The sequence below is a fragment of the Anopheles merus genome, chromosome 3R (genome assembly GCF_017562075.2).
Source record: "Anopheles merus strain MAF chromosome 3R, AmerM5.1, whole genome shotgun sequence".
Lineage (NCBI taxonomy): Eukaryota > Metazoa > Arthropoda > Insecta > Diptera > Culicidae > Anopheles > Anopheles merus.
In genome coordinates this window covers 48901474-48926557 of record NC_054084.1, presented here as the reverse complement: position 1 = coordinate 48926557, position 25084 = coordinate 48901474, and the positions used below count along the sequence as shown (strand labels likewise).

Sequence of the window (25084 nt, the reverse complement as noted above, 5' to 3'; positions counted from 1 at the left end):
AATGTATCAACTTCTATTCAATATGACAATAGCAAAGAGTAAACGCGCAACCTACCTGTATTTTCCAGTTCCCGTATTTGAGCTTCCAAACTCTCCTGTTCCTCCAACAGCTTTCGCTGATCTTCATCGCTTTCCAAGTCATCCCGCTCTTGCTCCTCCTGATCGTCGCTGGTGCATTGACTGGCGATGTCTACGTATTGTGCAACTCGTTTTTTCCCATTGCAAATTATTTCCGAACGTTCGTCCATACAGGTCGCGTACAAACTATCTATTACTGTAGTAGCTATGTTTGTTTGTATATTCATATCAACCATATTTAGATGAATGAGATTATCTCCTTCATGCACAGACGAGCTTATAGTGTGTGCCTTACGTTCATTACCGTTTTTAAGATTCATGTCCACAAAGCCCGCAGTGGTTTGTGGATCAAACATTTTGGACTTCAGTTTTTCATTACGTAAAAATTCTTTGTGTAATGTTTTTAGCTTTAAGCCAGTTAAGTCAGACTTTTGCCTCGATACGGTAACACGACTGGATGGAGCCATTAGCTGCTGGGTTTTTGCTACCGTATCTGACGAGACAGGTGACGATTTAACGAACTGGGTTGATTGTTGTTTCACAGGCTTTGAAGTTGCCATTGTTAGTACCAACGGTGCATTCAATTTCGGTGCCGCCCCCCTTGCTTGCAGTATTGGCTTCGCAGGCTTTTCCACCGCCCGCTTTGATCCCCGTTGCGTATGACCGATTTCGTTGTCGCCCTCGATATTGTTCATGTTTTCTTTTGGGGCCTGTGAATCATTTTTCTCCAACTGCGCTTCACTGTTAGTATTTTCATCCAATAGCGCCAAGGTGGGTAAGCTTGCATAACCTGAAGGTTGATTGAACCGCGTGGCCCAAAGCAAACTCGATCGTCGTTTTGTTTTAACTGTGTACCACCCATCGTTATTTGTCTGATCGCTTGATGGCATAGATTTCGGCTCTGAACGACGATCACCAGCTTTGGATTGAAGCGAGTGTGGAGGTTTCCCCGTGCTACCGGAAACAATCGAGTTTCGCGAACCCAATCGATCGGTAGACGCTTTTAACGTCGAGGTAGAGCTATAGATATCTTCTTTTGAATGATTCACTTCGGATGAAAGCTTCGCCGTCGATCGCCTCTGTAAATCGTTACGACCCCCATTCGCAGGGGCATAAACACGATTGTTACGGCTAGTAACCTCTATCATGGTTTTCGATCGAACTGACAGTCGTGACGCAACACCTGACACATTGTAGTTACCTGGTTGTGTTCGAGGCGCACTACCGGGTTTCAACACATGTGTTTGCTTGATGCCATTTCTATGCTTTGTAACGGAAACGTTCGATGACATATTGGATACTGTTGCACTTTTAATGGGCAGTGAAGCCATTTTTACATTCATAGGAGACAATCCCGTTGCTGTAGCTGATTTGCGAACAAGGGCTTGATTTGGAACGGGTCGGACAACGTTTCCGCGACTTCCAACCAATTTTGGTACCGTTAGCGTTTTAGTCTGCGTTTTCCCAGATTTTAGACTCGCAGTATTCACGCCCGAAATATTCTTCGTCAAAATTTTGACCGTCATTTGTTCGCTTTTTGTATCGCTTGCAACGGGTAACTTTTTCTCTTCAAGACCAACATCGATGGTTGGCTTATTCTCCACCTTTTGATTACTTTCTCCATCAGTATCAAGTGTAATGGTTCCGTTACAAAATTGTTTATCATACTTCTCCAAATACTCCGCCAAAGTAAGATTTTCGTCTTCCAGATTAGTTTGAGTGTACTGATCTAGTTTGAGCACGTACGATTCGAGGCTTGCATTGTCACACAGTGTAAGTGATTGTTCCAACGGTGCTGAAGTTTCCGTTGTTTCGTGGCGGGAAGCTTTTGCCAAACTACATCGTTTACTCAGGCTCTCCGTAGACGAGTTTGTTTTCTTCGGAGAACTTACACGCCCGGTTTCTTCCGCTACGGGACATGGACTATTTTTTCCAGAAAAACTAGGACTAGATTTACCCGACATCCCTGGACTGGAGAGTTGCTTCCGGACACCTGAGCATGAAAACAAAGATTCTAAATATGCTTTTAAGATTGACGCTGATACTATTTACTCACGTGGAACGGGATTACTTTTGCGCACTTCCCAAGCCAATGAGTGGGGACGCTGCGGTAATGGGGTAGCCTCATAATCCCAGGACACCTTGAACCATTCGGCAAGAGCTTTGAAATCCCGAATATAATTTTCCAACACCAATATTGCTTCCTTGCATGAGGATAAATTCTCGTAGCATTCGACGGTTAGATAGATTTCGTTGACCTGTAATTACAGCGTTAAACCAAGTGTCATGATCGATTTTCGTCGAGCAATGTTAGGTGCTTACCGAACGCTCCAAGTTGCCAAACAAAAAGGCCCAGTACCGGGCCTGTAGCTCGGATTTTTTATCACGTCCTGTAGAAGCGCTACGTACACGGGGTCCTGATTTCGACAACGATTTTTGACGTTGCGATACATGCGACTGTATACAACGTGGTCTTACGCCAATCGGAGGTCTCTTAGGAGGGGTTCCTATTGGTTAAAGAAATAGAAACGTATAATAACCATAATAACAGACCACTTGAGCATCAGTATTCAATGAACATATATGACATCCCCACTTTTCCATCACTTACTCTGCGGCTCCCCACCATCATCCGACAGGTGGTAGAAATTTTTCGCCTCCTTGCCTTCCTGATTGAAGAACTTTCGATTATCCATTTCCCTTGTAGGAGGCTTTCCTTCATTCCTTTTATTAACTAAACTGTAATGAGAAATAATATCCGCCCAAGCTTAAATCGGGCTAACAGCTGAGCACATCACCAACGCGAACAAAGAATACTTCAGAACGCACATAAACAATGCCTATTTTGGTAGCATTCAAAGCACACTTGGTTTTAATTTCGCATTTTCTTTACAATCAAATTTGCACGAAAAGAATTGCAGCTAAACGTAACTGAATTAAAAATTACATAAAAATGTTACCTCACTAAAGCGGTACGTAAAAACCATTTAGAAATCAGTGAAACTCGAACTACTTTACACAACACAACAATGATCACACTTTGGCTTTTTTTTTGTTAGGAGCCGAGGTAACACAAAACAACAACAACAACAATTCACGGACTCAATCGGTCATATGATTTGACATTAGTCGAGTGTATTTTAAATTCATGACAGTCAATTCTCAAGTTACGCGAGTAATTTCCATCGAAGCATGTTTTGAATAAAATTAAAATTTAACGTGAGTATAATAAGTGATTTTTAGCTACCAAAATGGCAACTCTCAACGAAACAATTGTTTGATGGCTAATCTTTCCCGTTCCATCGCCAAAAAAAATCACGAACCGTTTTGCGTTCCCATGGCACGATTCTGATGTTGATTCAAAAATTACGATTTTATGAACGTATCTCAAGTACCGCAAATCCACTTAACGACCATTAAACGGATTCTAAACGACTCAAGCTCTCAATATAAAAGGAATCTTAAAAGACTTCGTTTAGCAGACGGTGAGTGACTAATGCATTAAAAAAAATAGCAAACAAGCTGGTGGCGACATCTGTTGGTGGGATATAGCCACACAGTGGAGCTTTCCTCGCTTTGAAAGCTTTCTCACTCGTTCTGTACTCTTGTATGGTTTCGTATTGAAGTTATGCATCGCTAAAACTTTAACGGCTATACGACCCAAATAACCAGCTCGAACTCTATAGCTGATTTGAGGGTATTCAACGAAAAATCGTTCCGATGTCGTACTTTGTGGCTGGTTATGACTGGTTAGAGATATGGAGTACCTTGCGGAACTATGACGCTTTTTAACAAGCACTTGGTACTCTCTGGAACCTTGCGACTGGTTAACCTCATGTGTATGGTTCACGATGTAAAATATAATAGTAAAATATGTAAAATTATGTGAAACTCAAGAGCTTTTAGAGTTTTAAAATAAACATGCACATATTAAACACAAATCGTGTTGTTTATTTCATTGATACCGCCATGCTTGGAAATTTAACGCAAAGAAAAATAATCCCTGGCACCGTGGAATAAAGAAGCTACAAGCAGCGATCTTTAGCGTGCCAAAATTAGCTGCTTAAGCAAAATTGGCTATTTGGAGATTATTTAAATAAATAACTTCAATGTGTTTTACCAGTTTAGAAGCAAGTGAGAATTGAGTAATGGTTGTTGGTGTTCATACCCATGTATCTGACCACACGATCGACCAATATTATAGATTTTTGCTCGCAATGTTAGAAAGGTATATTTTAGGCCATGATTAGATGAAGCTAGGCAAAACATATTGCAAAAAAGGACAGCAATATAATCATGAGTTATAAAACGCCATCTGTTGAGCAAACTAGTGACGTTATAGTGCTTTGCTTGATATTTGACGACGTCTCGCGCGGCAAAAAGTAATCCATTTTTTTGCAAATAGCTACTTGTCTCGCGCGATATTTCTGCTTCATTTGAAACAATCAAATTATACAGTTTGGTTACAAACCAGATTGATGCCAATTCAGAAAAATATGTTTTGAACACAGTTTAACTTTTTTTATGTTTTAAAGCAAAATTACAAGTAGGATGATGAAGGGAACGAGAGTGAGTAGAACCGTATATTTGAAATTGTTTAATAAAAGTTTTTAAAAAAGAAATAGTTGAAACACAGGCTAATGTACAAAGAAAAAATGACAATGAAAGTTAGATCAGTTTAGTAATGGATTTACGAGATGAAAATTACTTATATTGAATCTAGAAAAATCATTGAAAAGTAATCAAAAGCAAATAGAGTAGGACGTCGAATATCCGGGCAGCTCGGGACCAGACGGTTGCCGGTCAATCGATTTGCACGGATAATGGTCCAAGAAATATCAAATTCATATAAAAATTACAAAATTTACTGGTTTTATGATTAATCGATAGTACAATATTATTTTAATCAATAACTGTACAGGCGGTCCCCGAGATACACGGTACGTCTTATACGCGGATTCGTAGATACGCAGTTTTCTAAATTTGATAGTTCTTTGAGAAAATTGTACTGATTTGACACATCAATTGTAAATTGCCAAATAATTTCCCTATTGATCGAATGTTAAAAACTATTTCAAAAGGTTTAAAACTGTTATATTCAGTCAGAATCATATCAAATAATTCATAAAGTGACTAAAACCGCCCCCTACTTGCAAAATTACACGAAAATTAGTGATATTTTAGCTGGAAATCACGAGATTCGACTTACGCGGAAATTCGAGATACGCGGTATTTTGCGGCCGTTTTCGGTCGCCATTAACCTTCGTTTCTATGACCAAAAATACACCCTCATCTTTATTATCACCTACCCGGGTAGGTAATACATTTTAGAAGGGAATTCGTATTTTTATTGGTAAAAAAATTTCGTATTTAACTTATTCTATGCAGCTATAATAACAACCCAAGTGCCACAAATCCACTAAACGACCACTGAACGGCTTCTAAACGGCTCAAGTTCTCTACCTAAACGGAATATAGAAAGACTTCGTTTAGCAGACGGCAAATGACTCATGCATTCTAAAAATAGCAAAAAAGATGGTGGCGCTCTCTGTTGGTGGGATACCCCAACCAGTGGAACTTCATCGCTTGGAGGAGAGCTTTCTCATTTCCTCTGTACTGTTGTATGGTTTCGCATTGAAGTTATGCATCGCTAGAACTAGAACGGCGATACGATTGTTTAAATACTAAACTCCAACGAAAACCACCAGCACAGAAGCAAGTGAGATTTGAGTAATGGTCGTTGGTGTTGATACCCACGTATCTGACCACACGACCATTCATATAGATTTTTGCTCAGAAAGTTATAAGGCTATATAGGTCATAATAAGAAGAAACTTGTCGAAACACATTGCAAGAAAAGGATAGCAATATAATGATGAGTTTTAATACGCCATCTATTGATCAAACCAATGAAGCTGTGGAGCTTTCATTTTTTTCTATGGATATTCAATTTTCCAGTCGTTTAAGCTTAATCTGTGGCGCTTGGGAATACCTCTATTTTTGTTATAAATTTATGAAGTATGGCTATTAGTTACATAAATTGATTGCATAGCAATTAGATGAACTGACACTAATACACCGCCATGTCTTCCCGACTGTCGGGGCAATCATTTCAATCTATGTGGCTTTAGAAGAATATTAAGAGCTAGAAAACTTTTGGAATGGATTCTATAAATTCAACTACATGCATTGCTATACATAGCATTACAAAATTAGAGACTAATCGAAACCAAAATCCTTTATTGTATGTATTACCTACCCGGGTAGGTGGTTATAGAAGTAAGGGATAAAAGTTGATTTTATTTTTAAACCACATTTAAAAAAATTAAAAAATTCTGAATTTTTTACCACTTTTTTAAAACATGCTTCTCTAGGCATTCAAATTTTTTTGGATCGATTCGATAATCCAATAAAAAGTTATCATAAAAAGAATAAGCTAAACATACCCAGGTAGGTGGTTATAGAAATGAAGGTTAACCGTGTATCTCGGGGACCGCCTGTAATTTTATTAACCGTAGAGTTGGCAACCAGATTTACACACGTAAGTTGGCAACCGGCATACCCGGTTATTCCACACGTTTTGATGCAAAAAATTAACGATTTTCATAGGTAAAAAATGCTATCTATATTTTAATGCTGTTAGCAAGTAATGCCGACCATATATTCTCTTCTATTTCATTTATTCATTAAGTTTTTTTCATTTTTTGATAAAAATAACGGTCAAATTGAAATTTGGAATCGCTTGAATTTGACTCGAAAATAAGCACAATACGAAAAGAGGAAGAAGAGAAACGCCATTCTCCATACAAAATGTATGGAATACCCGGGTATGCTGGTTGCCAACTTACGTGGTAAAGTTAAAAAAATTCAAAATAAAATACTTACAGGCTGTTTAAAATTAAAACTTATACACCAAAAAATCATAAATTCAATGTTGGGAGGCTACGGAAAATTTCAGGTCAATAAAAGCAATGAATCAAAAGTTATTGCAGTTCGAAGCTGAAAAAAATACCCGGGTATCCGGTTGCCAACTTAAAGGTTAAGGAGTCGGTCCCCAACAAAAGCGTATGTTGAATAATTACTGTAAATTGTAACCGTTCCTATAGCCATATCCTTAAAACGGTTACTTGGGTCGAAATGTCAATTTAGTAAATGCTGTTTTGAAGTCCAACGGGTTTCCTTGTTTTGTTTTATATTTTTGAAGCCACTAGGTTTGTGCTGCAAAATGACTTCATGTAAATATTCCGAGCAACTCGCTAATATGAAGCGACTAAAAGACAAAATGAAGGCATTGTACCATGGTAAGAAGTCGTCCGTATTCTAAAAAATGTTGCACTATATAGTTAAGTTATTTTGGGTTGATTTTTCCTTCTACAGAAACAGTGGAACAGGAGCCGACGGATTCGCACTGGGACACCGTTTACTGTAACATTAACAACGTGATGGAGCAACTCAAAATGCACAACCTGAAAGCACAGCAACATCAAAGCACAGATCCATGGTCCGAAAAGGATATGGTTAATTTAAACAAAATACTTGCACTTACTTACGCTTGTATCAAGGATTGCGGTAACATCAAGCAACATGATGGCTACGACTGTACAAGCAAAGATGATAACTCAGCAGACATTCCTGGATTTGGAGAGCAAATGGTCAGAATGAAACGACAAATTGATTTGATTTCATTCGAAATAACTAAACTGAAAGCGGTCAAGGACGCTCTCGACAACATTTACTCGAACTATAATGTGGAAATGGCTGTTTCATCAAATGAGCAAGATAACGAAGAAGAGTGTGATGAGGCAGTGGACGATGTTTTCATCTAATTCTTGCGCAATGATATAAGTAACATGTACATATTAAAGGTTTTCATTGTAAAACAATTACTTTTAATCGTGTTATGGTGATCCTACTTCGAGATAAGGTACATCGATCAATGCACCTTTTACATGTAATTTTTATTATTACAAATATTTAACTCTCCATTTATGTTCCTCCTTTCGTTTTCAGATATTGTGTGTTGTTGCTAAAGCCGTGCTCGAATGAAGTGTTTTCTGTCAACTTCACACCACCAAGGTAAATATAGTGCCCAAATAATCGATTTGAATGGTGCAATATGTACAGTCTCCTCCCGAAATACGCGGTTTATGCGTTCCCGTGGCATCCGCGTAAAGGCCTTAGGGCGGTGGCAACGCTTATCCGATGCGATTTTATCGGACGCTTCTGTCAAACGCTATTTCGGCTCATATTGCGAAAATTTGAATGGTTTAACCATTATAAAAAATAATTTCATATTGTTCCTACATAACCTGCATGATTACATTGACAGATAAAATCGGATGCGACGATCCGACGGAATCAAAAATTTTTGATTCCGTCGTACGACGAAATCGCACGTCCGACGTTATCTGTCAAATCCCATATAAATTTCGTCCGATAAAATCGCATCGGATGAGCGCTGCCACGGGCCTTATTAGACGGAGGAAAATACTGTCATTATTCGATTTGCATTTATCTGTCAAAATTATACCTTGGCACAAAAATACTTCTCGTACGATTAATAAGGCAAGAGAATTGTTCTGTCACCTTTCACATTTATTATTTAATTTATTGATTTTCCTGGCTTTATCCGAAATAATCATTAGTTGTTTCTCATTTTTGTTGTTTTTATTCATCATTATTAAGAAATTCAATACGCTCTATTGACATTGACAGTAAAAATCTACTCTGGAGCAAATCGGAGTAAGCAACACAAAAAAAACTGTCATATTACACAAGTCATGAGATTTTTTTTGTCATTTTCACATTTTTCACCCATTTTTTAATTTCTTGAGCTTTATTACAAGCAATCAAGAAATGTTTATCATTTACGTTGTTTTAATAAAACACCAACAGTAAATTCAAATACTCTTTTCGACTTTGATAGAAAAATCATCTTCAGAGCAAATTGCAAATGAGTACAGTCTGTCCCAGAGTTACGTGGTTTGTGCGTTCCCGAGGTATCTGCGTAATTCGAATATCAGCATGTGTCGAATTTTGCGATCGTCGGCCAAAATACAATTTGTTACTTTATATTTTTATTCAATTTAATACTTTTTACACTTTATCATTTATGCGATATGATTTGTGAAGAACATTTTGATACTTTTGGCTTTTAATTGGATTAAATATGTTAGCAAAAATGCAATTTATACTGCATTGCACAATTCTTGAAGCAAATTGTATTGATTTGACATTTGATGTGCCAAATTAAGAAATCCGCGTATATTCGATTCCGCGTATATTCGATTCCGCGTAAGTCGAGAACCGCGTAACTCGGGAACAGACTGTATCTCGAATTGATTTGACAATATTTTCAGTCATTTTGCGTGTAAATTATCTTAAGTTAACTTATTTTTTGTTTTTTAATTAAAAAAAATGTAGGTTGACTGGGTCAAATTGAGCTTAACTAAGTGTAATTTTATGCTACTTTTTTATCGCGCGTCGTGTTGTCGCTCTAAGTCTATTTGAACGGTAATGTTGGGAAACGCCTGTATATCGCGCGACAAAAATTAGCTCAATTTTGCTAAAAGATTGTCTTGCGCTATATTTCTGCTTCATCCGAAACCGTCGAATTATCCAGTTTTTCTACAAGCCAGATAAATGCCCAACTGAAAAAATGTTTAACATATTTGATTTTTTTTTTCAACAACAAACAATTATGTTGACTGGGTGAAATAAGCTATTTTGATCGATGCGGTGTGAATTTTATCAACGCAATTAATCGAAAACCAACGTGAGACGTTGTCGCTCTACGTCTATTTTAATAATAAGGCAATTCGAATTAATTTCTTAAGCCATAATAACTTCTGTCAAATGCAAAGCGCAAAGTCAAAGCGACTTACCGATTCCAATTCTATCCATCAAAGCTAATAGTACTTATAATGTTTTTCGGAACCGCCTTTACTTCTCTATTGAATTGTCATTTCTCATCAACACGAATATACCGACCGCCGGGTAAAAAGTACCTGTATAAACAGTGTCCAACTGTATTTCACATCCTTGGGGTGAATTGGCGATGCCAGCGCCACCGTTTGACAGGTCGTGTGCGTGAAACTTCATAGAGAAAAAATAAATTATGCCACAAAAGATTTTTTATATGAACTATTTAGAAAATCTCTTTGTTTCCAGATGGCGCCACTGCGGTGCCGGCAGTCCCATTGTAGAAGCGCTCGGTGGTTTAACGATCAACTGAAAACAGTTGTTTGCAATCGCGTTTCGAATCGCACCCAGTGTGGGACGCATTTGAAACTCGCCTAATGTAAAGGCGGCATAATGGGTCAACTGACAGTAGGTTCGGTATAAATTTGATATTTGGGAAATTTGCGTGCCGTCTCGCACTCTGCCTCGGTGGCCAACAATTTCTAGAGCAAGTGTTACCGAGAGAAAAACTACAAGAAGGTTTTCCTGTTTTGATATTTTTTAAGCTGACTACAACATCTGTGCTACTTGTGGCGTGCTCCTGCACCATTGCTTTGCCGCGGTACTAGGACAAGCTTACGCTGATTTACGCTGGAGATTATCGTTTTCGATGTTCGGAGTGAAAATAGAAAAGAGAAACGGCCAATGTCACCCAATCGTTTGAGGTGGCACAAGTGTAGCGCACCTCCCAATCCATGAAAGGGGAAAACAGTGCTTTTAACCTCTAGTGTAATGACCAGATCAGATTTATTTTATCGTAAGGACGCATAAAGCTCGCATTCCGCTACACCGTGGGTGACACATTCCTTTGCGTAACCCTTCGGCCACATTGCCATTTGGCTGGCAAACGAAACCCCATCGCTTCCGACAGAAGTACCACCGATTCGAGACTGCTCACTCCAACCGTCGTGCCTCCCCGCTGATTGTTGCTCCTCCGCTCCTTCAACGGAGAAGAGTGTTCTATCAGGAAGCCAAAAAAAAAAAAAAGGAATACACCGATACCGAAAATGACATCATCGGCGGAACTAGAAACCTTGCGGTCCGAAATCGAGCGTCTAACGCGAGAGCTGGATCAGGTGAGCAGCGAAAATATTCAATCTGCCAAATACGGTCTAGGATTGTTGGAGGAAAAGCAAAACTTGCAAGTGAAATGTGAAGAACTGGAGTCGCTGTACGAGAACACCAAACATGAGCTCGACATTACACAAGAGGTAAGTATAACATGTTTGCATAAGTAACACTTATTTGCTGGAGAGCAATGCTAGTATCAACGCAAAAAGTGTAAATTTTCTCTAAGAAAATTACCAAGAAGGAATTAGTAGCATCAGGTGCAACTAATACATAGTGCGTGAAGAGCTTATAACTACGCCAACCGCTCTGCACAATTACAACAATCTAATGATTCACCGCACATTTTAGTCTCATTTCGTTTTATTTCATTTCACTTCGTATGGCAGAAGCGAAATGGGTGAAATTTTCCTTCGTGTTTTCGGTTACGCACCGGGCGATAGAGGCAACCGCCGAGCTGTGGGTGATTGCTTTCTGTTGTTGTTACTTCCAGCGTTAACTACGATTTCATTTGAAATGCAATCGAAATCAGAAACGGCCAATTGGTGCAGCTCCACGCCTTTTTTTAAGGCTGTTTTTTTGTCTTTAAGGTTTGGATGGGAAAATGGCTGTGTTTTCGTCATCGAATAATTGCACCTTTTTTACTTCATGTGTGACATAGATGAGCATTGATGGTACTTATCTATTTATTCTTTCTTTTCTCGAACTAACGAGACCCATTGACCGAATCCTTACGTGCATGTGTTCTTGAATTGCTTTCCAATTAGGCGGTAAGTGCTTCTTGGATTCTGCTCCAGAGCTATTGATCAACTTCATTACTGCATTGGGAATAGAGTTGTGCAAATAATTGTTTCCATTTCCTCCACACCACTTTCCACACTCTTCCGTGGGTCATCATCTTCGCGCTTCAGCACACATCGGCTGTCGTCGGCTCGAAGGCTCTCAATACCTACGAATTTTCCCTGCAAGAAAGTCGATAACGTATCCGGCCGATATTACCGGATACCTGCCGTTGGAAAAATCATAGCAAACCATGGCGAAAACGAAATAACACGTGAAACATGTGCAATATGAGAGTGTGTTGTGGTTGAATAGATTTTCGCCACTTTTTGTTTTACCTCTTGGCTATTTTCTTTAATTTTCTCTTACACGCCAATAGATTTTGAGATAAAGCTTCGCGTGTGCACCGGTGTGCTTGGTTGTCGATACCACCCGGTACTTCTTGTGCAATACATGATCTTAACGGCAGGTCTAGGAAACGACCGAGTGGTTTATTTTGAAGGTTATGCGTTATGATACGATTACCATAAATACTATCATAAACATAACTTGTTTACAGAATTTCACGTGTTTTCGGATATCATATCGATAGTAGAAGAATGCATTTGACACAATAGGTATCATATTCATTCTAGGTATCACCAGGTGCAAAATTAAAAAAAAAACTTTTTTGTGTGCGCTGCGGCTGTACATGTACCTGCGCTTTATGCATGCATAAACTGTAACAAATTAATGTTATTAATGTTATTATTAATGATTGTTTGGTAGGCTTTACAAAAATTTCAAAAAACTCAACAAGTCACCACCAAATCGGGCATCGAGCAAGAAGATGCATTGCTCAACGAGTCGGCCGCGATGGAAACATCCCTCAACATGCAGATTGTGGAGCTGGAAAATGAAACCAAACAGCTGCGCCACGAGCTAGATCGTGTGACAAGTGAACGAGATCGCATGCTGCAGGAAAATGCCGAAATCGGGCGCGACAAGTCTGGTACGGAAGCAGAACGGGCACGGCTTAAAGCTGAGTTGAAGGATATGAAATATCGCGAAGCTCGCATGCTGGCCGATTACTCGGAGCTAGAGGAGGAAAACATTTCCCTCCAAAAGCAGGTGTCCAGTTTGCGAAGCTCCCAGGTACGTATTCACAACCAACAGCAAATGAGTGTAGGAAATCATTAGGTAAACAACATGGTCGATCTTGTTTCTTCGTAGGTGGAATTCGAAGGCGCTAAGCACGAAATCCGGAGGCTGACAGAGGAAATCGAGCTGCTGAATTCACAGGTGGAGGAATTGGCTAGTCTTAAGAAAATTGCTGAAAAACAAATGGAAGATGCCTTGACTGCACTGCAAGTGAGTATCATTTAGTTTCACATTTAAAACAATCATTTGTCAGGGTATTTAAAACTATTGTCTTTGCGTTCTACATTGTTCAGGTTGAAAGAGAGAATAAATACGCTTTGAAGAAAGAGCTTGATACACATATCAACCGTGAATCAATGTACAATATTAGTAATCTGGCATATAGTATACGTAGTATGGAAGAGAATGCCCTGAACAGCAGCGATTGTGAAGAGGAAATCCCAGCACTGAGGTAAGTTATATTTTGCATGAGTGGCTGTAGCATAGTATGAGATATAATACCTTTAATTACGGATATACAGAGACTCCACCCTGAAAAGATTGGAAGCAACCCTTGAAGCAGAAACTGCGGACCTGAAATCACCCGATGGCACAAAGGGCGATCTGTTCTCGGAGATTCATCTGAATGAGCTTAAAAAACTCGAGAAGCAGCTGGAAACAATGGAAACTGAAAAGTTATGCCTGACCGCAAATCTTCGTGATGCCCAGCAGAATCTAGACAAAAGCCAAAACGACTTGCAAAACTTTATGGCAAAGTTGATGTTACTGGCAGCACACGTTGATGCGCTTCATACGCTCAAGAAACAAATTCAAATTGAGGAAAATATAACCGGTAAGTTGGGAAAGTAAGGTGACAACATTGCTCAAGTAGCATTTTTGTGAAATCTTCTATCGTACGCTTGCATTATGTGTAGTATCTACAGCAAAGGACAAGGATGTGAATGATAAATTGAATGAAGCTATCATGCAATACTCGAGCTGGTTCACCTTAAGCTCGAAGGAAATAGATACTCTCAAAGCTGACCTGGCTGAATTGCAGAAGGGCTTGAACTGTTCTGACGCAATGACTGTACTGCGCAATGAAATAACAAATCTCAAGAACAAGGTAGTGTGCTTACTATATTAACTGTCCGTTTAGTGCTCTAAATTAATTCATTTAACATTTAACGACTTAAATACTGTGTTTCTATTTCGTAGCTGTTGTCTGTTGAACAGAAATCATTGGATTTGCATAGTGACATTCAGGTACTTACGACACTCTCACAAACAGCGGGCCAGAGTTTGAACACGACGCGAACTAATTTAGTTGCACTAAGCGACGACCTGGCCCAGTTGTACCACTTGGTGTGCACGGTAAATGGTGAAACTCCAAATCGTGTACTGTTGGACCATAAGAACGACGACTTAAGGTATGTTGAATGTCAATCATTTTAAAGCGTATCCTATTCTAGCCATATTGTTGTTATGTGCCTTTTTTGTTTTTCATATTTAGCTTCGAGAACGATTCCTTGACGGCAATTCAATCACAGCTGAAATCCGACATTCTTACATCCAAGCCTCATGTTTTTGAGGACCTGCAAGCACTCAGCGATGCTGTCGAGATTCGCAAGTACGTTGACACTGTGAGCGATCAAATTCGGTACCTCAAGACAGCTGTCGAACATACAATCGAGCTGAACAAGGATAAGGTGGTGACCGATTCCTCCGCTACATCCTCGGGCGATGTAAAGGAGGCAAAGGAAGAAATAGCTGATCTGCACGAACAAATCATCAAATTGCGCAGCTTACTGTCGACGAAACGCGAGCAGATCGCCACGCTGCGCACTGTGCTCAAGTCGAATAAGAACACAGCCGAGGTGGCGCTGACAAATCTTAAATCCAAGTACGAAAACGAAAAGTTGGTCGTCAGCGATACGATGTCAAAGTTGCGAAACGAGCTGCGCATCTTAAAGGAAGATGCGGCCACATTTTCAAGTAAGTTAGAGCAAAAATCAAAGTCGATGCAAACGGCGTCAAACCCCATTCTTCTACCGTTGCTTATTCCTGTTTTTTTAAAGGTCTCCGCGCTATGTTTGCGGCTCGCTGCGAGGAGTATGTCACTCAGGTTGACGAACTCACGCATCAGCTTGCGGCGGCTGAGGAGGAGAAGAAAACGCTTAATCAGCTACTTCGATTGGCTGTGCAGCAGAAACTTGGACTGACGCAAAAGCTCGAGGAGCTTGAGATGGACCGGTAAACATTAGCCTCTGTTTCTAGTTAGTGCATAGTGTTGAAGTAATTATTTGTTCTCGTTTTTATAGTGAAATGCGTCATGTGCGCCGGCCGGCAGCTTCGCAGCGCGGCGGTGGAGGAGGTGGCGGCAAGTCAGCCTTCTCTCGTGGGCAGCCTGCCCGGAACAGCCTTCAGAATCCGAACAGCAACAACAATAGTAACAATCCGAACCAAGCTTTCTTCTAACATAAGGTGAGCGTACAGCGTAAAATTCTAGCGTTCCTTTACACACTGCTTAAGCTGTAACGGGGGAATCGCTAGAGGAACGAGTTGTAGTTTTAGTTAATGCAAAGTGGCGGGACGAATTACAACCAAAAATTATCACCATCATATGTGAATCTTTCATCGATCTCCCGTGTGTTATTGAGTTGGTTGTGCATTGTTTTACGCTCTTTTTCTTTGCAAAAGATTAGAAAACGGAGAGCTATGACTAGGTGGTCCGTCCCACCATTTAATTTGAATAATCAAATTCCCACATGGAACGTAACTGACCAGCAGTGAACAACACTGTTTGAAAAAGAAAACTATATTTCCATCCATTAATGAAACGAACGAGAAATGAAAATTGTTGCAATACATAAACTCGTTGTAAAAGGTACTAATCATCGTTTGGACGAATGTCGAAGAAAAAAAAACACAGTATGTCCAGTTAACCTGTGTGAAAGTCCGAAGAACACAAATGAACGCGCAAGAGATATATTTATTTTCACCTATAGTGGCAGCTACAATAGTGTTGAAGGAATTATTGTAACTAGATGACTAGCTGAACGAACGAACGTGGCACCGGTTCACCGAAGAACACACAGACAGATGACTGATCGAAAAAAGAACTCTGATGAAGGTATGGTTCGTTTATTACACTATCTACTGATTATTAGAAATTGATAACAACACAGTTTAGCAACTTAAAATGTTGAACGGTGTTGGTGGTTGTGGTTTGCATACCGAATGATTATGGTAACACGAACACAAATGTTGCTACCACATCTATTTCAAACAGGTATAGATAGAAGTTATTTATGAATTCTCGAGCAAATACCAATACGATAATGAGCCCGTTATCTAATAATTTACTGCGATGATGATGCACATTCGCACTGTGCTACAAACATAATGTTCTTTTCTGAAACAACGTTCTAATGTCACTTACAGTTCGTGACAAGAGAGACCTTTTTTGTTTGGAAAAAACACACAAAATTTGGACCAACATTTTTATGGCAGCTTTCCACACGTTCCTGATGACTAGAAGCATCAACGTATTTTACAACATAGTTACTTGCCGAAGCTGCCAGAAACATTTGCAATGAAAAGAAAAGCATCTACGACGTCATAAAACAGTAAAATGTTTTTCTTGCTATCGGAGTGTAATGTGATTTCATTGGCAATAAGAATGTTTCGTGTATAGTTGGCACCGCTGCATCTTGCATTGGTGGCTGTAGTGGAAGGATTATTAATAGTAAATTCCTAGAAGTAGGAATTAGCCCACATCAGTAACAAGCAGTGCGCAACATTTTATAGTCTATTAGGTCGTCTTCCCTTTGCGTTCCAAAGTCAGTACGAAACATGATTATCAGTAGTGTGTTAAACATTAGACAGTTCTAATGAGGAAAAAGTAATAGAAGAACAATATGTTCATTGGTATAGCAACTAACAATTATCTGTCCAAAATAGTGCAGGTTAGATTTTGAAATTTGTGATTTTTTTGTCAGTTAAGATACACGAAATATAGCACCAGACTCAAATCGAACAAGTGAGGCAATATGTCAGCAGTGTCAAAAATAATGATAGCAAAATGAATGAATGAGAATACAATAGGAATTTCGTCGATGTAATCCTACGAAAGCATGTCCTCATTGAAAAAAAATCTTCTAATCGTCCAAAATTTATTATTAGAATGTTATTATATCCTTTGATTAATCCATTTGCCAATATTTTTGAGAAGAAACAGGTTATGTATGTGAATAATAAAGATATTATAGCATCAACTCTACATGGAAATTGAAAGTAGCTCTGGTATTGTTGTATCTGACTTGGGGGACAACAGAACAGACCACACGCATCATGCGTCGTAAATCTGGTGCGAAATGATTTGTGCCGGCAGAAAGAACATCCAATTCGTACGATGTGGTACTGAAGAATCTCCTATGTAATGTAAAATAAATCTATCATTTAGCATAACTTATACAAGTCTACCGAGCCATATATTTATTGTAAAAACAATTAAAATAAACAGAAAAAAAGTGGAATAGAAAAGCAAAATTTATTGCACGAAAAATTATTAAGATTAAGCGAACTATTACGAAATGGCCAGTGTTGAAAAGGAAAATGAATGAGTCAACAAACGTTACTTCAAAACCAACAGCAAAGATAGACATACAAGTCGACCATTTTCTCCAAACACTGAATGATAAAAGAACAAAATACGACACGACATAACAATATGAACTACGAAATTAATAATAATTAATCACCGTCCCTTTTTTGAAATGAGGTTTGAGAGGTAGGAGATAACTCGAAAGAGTGGTAATAATTAACTATACGATGGTACGAAGCCACGATAAAGCATTTTTGGTACTTCCCTAGTACATGGAGGCAAAGAATGCTACTCAATGCAGTAGCCAAATTGTTACAAGTATCCAGAAGCGTTAGCTTTTGGAAACTCTCGTTTGAATAATTCGTGAATTTTGTTATATCCCGTCTTTTTTTGCGATTAAACGCTTTTTGTGTTTAAAATTATTGTGTGTTAATCTTTATCACAAACAAAAAGTAAAAAGAGATTACAACCTGTTAGAGAATAGTGATGTTTCTGATATTTGATATTTTTGTTGTAGGATCTTAGAGAATCGTAGTGAGTTAAAGACAAACAACATGCAAGCTATGCAATCTGCATGATTTACCATTTGTAGTATACTTTCGCAATACAGAAGAAATAGCGGCACTTGTTTCTTTTCAACGTTCATCAATGATGAAACAAGGTAACAAACAAATCTTAGATGCCGAATGGTGTAACACGGAAAATAACAAAAGATGGACATACTTAATGGTGTAGTCGTAAAATGAGTAACATCTTTCAATCCCGTTATGTTGGATCATACATTTGTTTTACTATAGTGCTAGGCGGCCTGCAGTTCGGTCGGTTGTAGAGTGCGAATCCCTCCTTTCTTATCCGTAGATATAAGATATCCAGAACTAAAATCCGCATAACGGTAGTGTCCATCTGATTAGCAGTTTAGTAGGTGTAGCGATAATCGTAAGTTAATACCAGAAACAACAATCGTATTCCCTCCTAGCGTAGCGCAATTTCTACACGATACAATCTCCTTCCCCGTTGTTCATTACTTTAAAATCGTGCAATCAGTGAAAGGTTACTCTCAAATGCAAAAAAAAACACTTTTTGAAGGAAATGTAAGTGAGAGGGAGAAGAGAGGGGGAGAGAGAGAGAGAAAGAGAGAGAGAGAGAGAGAGAGAGAGAGAGAGAGAGAGAGAGAGAGAGAGAGAGAGAGAGAGAGATCAAAGAGTAATTGTGGAAATTAAGAAGGCAGTAGAAATCCACACATGTCCATTTTGTGAGTATTCTTTGCCAAGTTTGAATATTAATTGTGTTGGGTAAATAGCAATTATATTAAACTGGTAACCAGTGGTAAAAAAATAGCATCATGTGTTTTATTCCACTTTCGTTTGATAAATTTGCATTATTATTTCAATTTAAAATGCATTAAATAATAACAATTTGCCAGTAGATGTATTGAGATGAATTGTACTATTCACTTACCATAACATCGTCAAACAATGCTTCTCGCGTGGTTCTCGATCGTAGATGTCCCGCAGGTCTTAGACAATTTAGCGTCAGACATTGTTTGTCAAATATGTAAAAGGCACAATTTGTTTCTCGCGTTCATCGTGTTTTTATTAGTCTTTGATTGCGATTAAGCGATGACTACGCTAATATTGTATGTTCTTGATTATCGTACGGTGAGAGAGTGTTCGAATGAACAACTTGCTAGAACACATACACGATGAACATCAGCAGATACATCGTGAGCATGGCACAGAACAGGATGCGATCCACTGGCTGCACCATGTCCTGCCACGTAACATCACTATCGTCGTTTGTGGTGGAAGCCGTATCATCATCCTGTGGTAGATTACGTACCGGCGTTTGCCTATTCGCTTCCGGTAAGTTATCTTCCCATTCAGGGGATAATGTGTCTTTCTTGATGCTTCCGTTTAGATATCCGATGGACAAGAACGATGTTAATGGTCGATTTTTTCTTAAACAGCTTATGGTCTGAATTACCGCTAGCGGACACTCAGTACATCCCTTTCGGGAGGTAATCTGACCTCTTGCATAATACGTCCAGCCGAAAGCAATAACGCCGAGACCAAACGAACCAAGTAGCAGGTGTGCCAAAGTGATAACCGGTTTCATCTTCACCATGCCGTACCAGTAGAGGATAACAAGAAACATACCTTGCATCACGGTACCCAGGACGACGGCGATCGTTCGAGCGCTAGTGTGGATGCTAAACCAGAGACTGAACAAGTTCAGGAAACAAAACACTATCATAGAATGGAGAAACATATTTCGAATTAAAGCACAATTAAGGCGATTCAAAGGGATGGTGAGTGTGTTCGCACTTACTGACGATCAGTACGAGAAAAACGACCAAATGCGAACCAACTAATCGCTCGATGACAATATCCATGCGAAACTCGGGGCTCATCGTGCTGTTAACAGTGGCCATCTGAAACGAGGTAATTTTGTACGGCAACAGCGAATAGCTCGGGTACGAGAGGCGGCGTTGGAAGTGAAACAGCGACAATTGGTTGGTATCGTACTCGACGGAATAAATTCGCAACGTACAAATCTTCGTATCGAATGCCCAGTATCTTGCCTCGGTATAACAGTCGACCGTGAATGTACACAGCACCGTATAGATAACTTCTCCATCGTAGCTAAGATGACACTTGACACGGGTACACTGTTTAGTGTTTTGGATGCGAGGCGATCTAGAACGATACCAGAACTTGTGATGACATGCTACTGTGATAAAGTATTACGGTTTTCATTGAAATATCAAACATTTACATACCGTTGAAACGATTTTGCTGCAAATGTTGGCGTCCAGAGGTCTTGCTCAGCTACATTAATCGTTTCTATATTGCCACTCGTACGCTTGTTCCAGTGTAGAAAAGCGTCGTACCATTGCTGCAATATAGTTGAGCTTCAAATGCATCGAAATGCTTCAATAATTATCACACATTATCAACTTACCATCAGCAGCTCTAGCGTTATCTCCAGCCTAGAATCGTAATTGCGCACCTAATTTCAAATAATTCAGCCAATACGTTAGACAATTAAAAATAGTTAAACACAACTTGCCATACCTTTTCGACATTGATTACTTCAGCCCCGATGTACATTGCAAGACGATCTTGCTGATACTTTACTGGCCGATAACGCGGGTTGTAACTTGTCCCACAAAATAAGGCATTTTTTAATGCAGCTTCAGTGCTATTAATTTCCATCTGAGCCGCACAAACGAATGGTTTCGGGAGCTCTGCGCAGGAACGTGCATGTTAAATGGTATTGGAAGATTCATTTTTTGCAAATCACGATCACAACACGTGTTTGTACTGTAACAATTCGTGCCCACTCACCACCAGCCGCTATAGCCGTTAATCCGGATAACAGCAGTACTACGGTGCTAAACGTAACGATCATGTTCGCTCTTCTTTGCCCACTAAATGTGTCTCGGCGCGAACAATCCTATTCCACTAGTCACTGTCAACTGAACTATCGGCAGCATCGGCAGTTTGTGCGCCGGTGCACTTCACTACGGGCTAAGGGTACGCTGTACATCTTCGTTGAGACAAACCGCATCATCAATCAGCACATTATTAGAATTAGCGGTCAGCTGGATGTTGGATAATACACTAGAGCAGAGAGGCAGAAATGCAGAGGCTGATAAATGCATCATAAATGCATGTGTAAGGTTCGCCGTGATGGGGCAGCAGGTACGTTGATCTAGGGGACTGCTGTTAGCGTTGGTGCCCGCGTTGCGTCACGATACCATGCGTATAATCATCCTAAATTGGAACGGAGACATTTGTTTAGAAAGGGGTACTATAAAAGTACGCTTGCACTGGAAGAAAACGATCAAGACTAATCTTAAAATATATATTATAAATGCATATTTGGAGTATTAGCCACTTGTAAATATACATATGTTTTGGCTTGTTGTCGGTGATGTCGATGATAACATTTAAAGTCAAAGTGTAAAATTGCCACCTGATCAATTCTTCTTCCTAGTTGGCGTAACACCTGTAGCCGGTGTCCAAAGCCTGCGACAAAGTATTGACTATCTCTGACCCTGACACCAACAGCAGAATACCATACGGGATATGAACCTAAGACGGGCATGTTGTTAAGATGTGTGAATTCACGACTGTAACACAGGAGAAGACCGGCCATATCTAATAAATTATAGCAATTTATCCATGATCGACGGATTCTTAGATAATACAGAAACACAAAATCTCGGTTTTACAATCGTCACATTTTATTAGTTTCTCACAACATACTATACTGGTATACTTGTAACAAAATAATCAATACATACGATCATGTTAGTTCTGAACGCAATACACCAGTCACAATTAATACTTTTCTCCAAGATACAATATGTTTCACTAACAGCTCCACTAATTAACGTCGTTACAACATGGGTGTACATGGATACCATATCTTTGCTAAATATTGCTTGCAAAAACTGCAAATATTTTAACTTTTTTTTTTGGTATTGTGACACGGTGGTGATTGTTGCAATAGTTGATGAAATTGCTGAACGAGTCCGGACTAATGCAATCCAACAAGATGACATTTTCAGAGAGAGTTAAATAAGCATTTCTAGTGATTATGTTTGACGAATTTCCCTGTGCTCAAAGTGTTTCTCAATAACGGTGACTAGAGTGAATGTCAAATGAAAATTGTACATAAAGATTTTACACCAGTTTGGATCACCTATATGACTACTTGAACTACTTATGTAAATTTTAACAAAACGGTGTTTCCAGCTGAATACAGCTTCAGTTAAGAGAAGGCAACGTGTAGTCGAGGCGAAATTTCAGATAATCAAAAACCAAACTTCTTATACACAACTACAGGAAACCAATTGCGATGGTGTTCGCTATTATTCGTAGTTATCGTTTGCCGGCACATTGCTCGTCAGTTCGCAAACGATGAAAGTTTTGGTTCAGAGGACGACCAAACGGCAGATGCGGAACGTAGACATTTTTCCGGAATGTAGCGCGACTGGTACCAGAGAATTACGTTCAATACAATGGACCACGCTCGAAGTGGTGTAATGATGAAGGCCAGTAATCCGTACGAGTTCCAAAATATTGCGGCCAGTAAAACCTCGACTGTCATAATCAGAATAAATGCAGAATTTTTCCACAGTGCCATTGTCCAACCGTAGTTCTTTTCACCGGAACGACGATAAAAGCTTTAGGGAGAGGAAATGTTGGAATTAACAAAAATTGGTTTAAATATAAAAAAAGTCTAGTTCCGAAACGCTTCCAACTATCGTTCTTACCGTCGTACGACGTTGTTGGCAAATATTATGGTCAATGGAAGCTGACAGAGCATTAGTTGAAAAAACCCATACAAATAGGTGAGCGTGCCCGGCAGAAACGCGTTATTTACAAAAATACCCCACACAAACACCACCCCCATGTGGCCGTCGATGACTTCTCCGATGGACCATGGGCCGCAGGTCAGATAGAGGCAGTATCCCACGATAGGAAACATTAGACGATCGACGGTCGACAAAATCCACATTTTTCGTATCCATCCACCGCAGCATAATGTCCGCAGGCGGGGCCTTGCCACAGTGCCCTCTAAAATGGAAGTAAAGTTGAAAAATTTAATTTATCAGTTTGATTTGCCAGTCATACAGAGTGATTGCAAACGTACTGCGAACCAGGGTATGCCATATACGAAACACACACAACGGCACCAAATAGATGATCAACGCCACGCTGAAAAATGTTTGGAAAACTTTGTTTGTATCATACATCAGCACCAGTTTGGCCAGAAAATCGAAATGCAACCGAGACCCGTCCAGGGTGAACCGTTGCTCCACTACACGGCTTCTTCCATCCACATCCAGCACGTAGACCAAAAGCTTATGCAGCCCACGTTTGTAACGCTTCGGTTCCCACGGTACAACGAACAGCTGATGGCTGATGCGTTGACAATCTTGCCAACTGGCACCGTCTATTTTCACCTGACATTCTACCACTTTCGCCGGCGAAAAGATCAGCATACGTATGTGCGTAGAGTCCACGATCGACTGTAGATCTTCCTTCCCTGGAATGTTGAACAAAGCGTCCTTTGGATTCGTTACCAGTACCACCGGCCACTGGTTGTGATGGATGTCGACGAACGAGAAGAGACCATGATCGAAAGCCGCCAGCCGATACCGTCGGTTGCGCATCCAATCGCCAAGTTCTAGCTCGAGAAACCCTTCCTCCTGCAGCGTATACATCCGGGGTACGGCTCCACCAAGCGTATGGAAATGTCCGGCCAGATACGCGTAAGCCTCCCGGTATCGACCAATTAGATTACGGATACCACCCGTACCTAGTCCCGGCGTAAGGATGCACGAGGTGGGATAGTGTCCGAACCAAATGGTGTAGTTCGTGTTGAGCTCCCGGGACCGTTCGGCTAGATTTATCAGATGTTGCGTCTCATTCCTCGACAGCATTCCGACAAAATTGAAGGGCCGTTTCGGTCCCGGATCTAAGCAAGCGTCAACGGCAATGAATGTGTAACGTTCACCGCCCGCTGCCACCTGATGCATGTATGACCGGGTATGGTGTCTACCTTGAGCGGAATAGTTGGTGAATAGATCCTGCCTGGTTTGCAGTGCGGGCACATTAAAGTTGTCATGATTTCCACGAATGTCCAGCCACACCGTTTTGTTCATCACGTTCGTGTCCCGCAGCACCTCGTGATACCAACGCCACTCCTGTTCGTGTTGTTGGGAACCGAGAAAGTTTGACGTTTTGGCATCGGTTAGATCTCCCGAGGCCAGTACTACTGATGGCGCGATGATATCAACGGTTCGGTTGCAGAATTCGATCAATTGCGGTACACGAGCCGGATCCAGATACATACTAATATGTATGTCGGAAACCTAAAATAGAAAACGTATGGCTTGAAATGTTGCGGCACGACACGAGGGCCTGTTTGACTAGAAATGCGATCTGGCTATTGCTTAAGAATCACCTGTAAAAACCACATCAAATGATTGTGCTGATCATCCAGCTTCAGCTGTTTGGGCTGCCTGTGCTCCCCATCATTCGATGCGGCATCGAGACGGTTACTTAATTGCTTGTCGATACCGATCAAGTTGGCAAGGTTAGCAACAAATATCGAAAAGACGACAATAAATACGATCAAAGCAAATGCTACCGTAGTAAACCGCATCGTGCTCCACCGTTCTCTATCTTTCACCGTTTCGCTTCAGCAATCCAGCCGCGTAATCACTGGTGACCCGTATATTACTGTATGCGTCTCGGCCTTTACTGTTCATCTGGTGACTCACTAATAGACCATACTACTTTCGGCCGGTCACTGTCACTTCAGTCATAGGTCGCCCGTAGTTTACTTCGACAACGTGTTCCATGAATGCACGAAATTTATTTTATCGAACCTGTCTGCGGACAAACTCCGATAACACGCAACAAGGTGAAGAAGCATCCAGCTTTTCCACGGCTG

General features: G+C 40.1%; 5 protein-coding genes across 7 annotated transcripts in view; 2 read left to right on the top strand and 3 right to left on the bottom strand.

The window, feature by feature from the left end:
* LOC121596827 (S phase cyclin A-associated protein in the endoplasmic reticulum) overlaps positions 1-7712 on the bottom strand; it is a 29590-nt gene extending 21878 nt beyond the window's left edge. Inside the window, exons 1-5 of one of the 3 annotated variants that reach the window (XM_041922107.1) lie at positions 7625-7712; positions 2690-2817; positions 2401-2585; positions 2135-2336; positions 56-2071 (exon numbers count right to left, since the gene is read on the bottom strand). In XM_041922107.1, coding sequence (XP_041778041.1) covers positions 56-2071; positions 2135-2336; positions 2401-2585; positions 2690-2774 — 2488 coding nt within the window. In that variant the 5' untranslated portion in view covers positions 2775-2817; positions 7625-7712. The other 2 variants (XM_041922106.1, XM_041922108.1) reach the window with 2 other exon arrangements.
* On the top strand, positions 7168-8263 carry LOC121596833. Its single transcript, XM_041922122.1, has 3 exons — positions 7168-7379; positions 7456-8002; positions 8089-8263. The coding sequence occupies exons 1-2, from the start codon at positions 7304-7306 to the stop codon at positions 7902-7904; spliced, it is 525 nt and encodes a 174-aa protein (XP_041778056.1). The 5' UTR covers positions 7168-7303; the 3' UTR covers positions 7905-8002; positions 8089-8263.
* Positions 8264-10411: 2148 nt separating this feature from the next.
* LOC121596829 (protein bicaudal D-like) lies at positions 10412-17304 on the top strand. Its single transcript, XM_041922117.1, has 10 exons — positions 10412-11249; positions 12655-13020; positions 13099-13236; positions 13320-13477; positions 13548-13858; positions 13941-14131; positions 14224-14435; positions 14519-15000; positions 15084-15258; positions 15327-17304. The coding sequence occupies exons 1-10, from the start codon at positions 11046-11048 to the stop codon at positions 15481-15483; spliced, it is 2394 nt and encodes a 797-aa protein (XP_041778051.1). The 5' UTR covers positions 10412-11045; the 3' UTR covers positions 15484-17304.
* Positions 17305-19184: 1880 nt separating this feature from the next.
* LOC121596832 lies at positions 19185-21414 on the bottom strand. Its single transcript, XM_041922121.1, has 6 exons — positions 20959-21414; positions 20686-20858; positions 20573-20620; positions 20391-20506; positions 19940-20307; positions 19185-19857 (listed from the first exon to the last, which is right to left on the bottom strand). Exons 1-6 carry the CDS (start codon positions 21020-21022, stop codon positions 19298-19300), a joined length of 1329 nt encoding a protein of 442 aa, XP_041778055.1. The 5' UTR covers positions 21023-21414; the 3' UTR covers positions 19185-19297.
* Positions 21415-21810: 396 nt separating this feature from the next.
* Positions 21811-25075, bottom strand: LOC121596831 (transmembrane protein 62-like). Its single transcript, XM_041922119.1, has 4 exons — positions 24593-25075; positions 23276-24500; positions 22896-23199; positions 21811-22805 (listed from the first exon to the last, which is right to left on the bottom strand). Exons 1-4 carry the CDS (start codon positions 24791-24793, stop codon positions 22526-22528), a joined length of 2010 nt encoding a protein of 669 aa, XP_041778053.1. The 5' UTR covers positions 24794-25075; the 3' UTR covers positions 21811-22525.
* Positions 25076-25084: the final 9 nt, after the last annotated feature.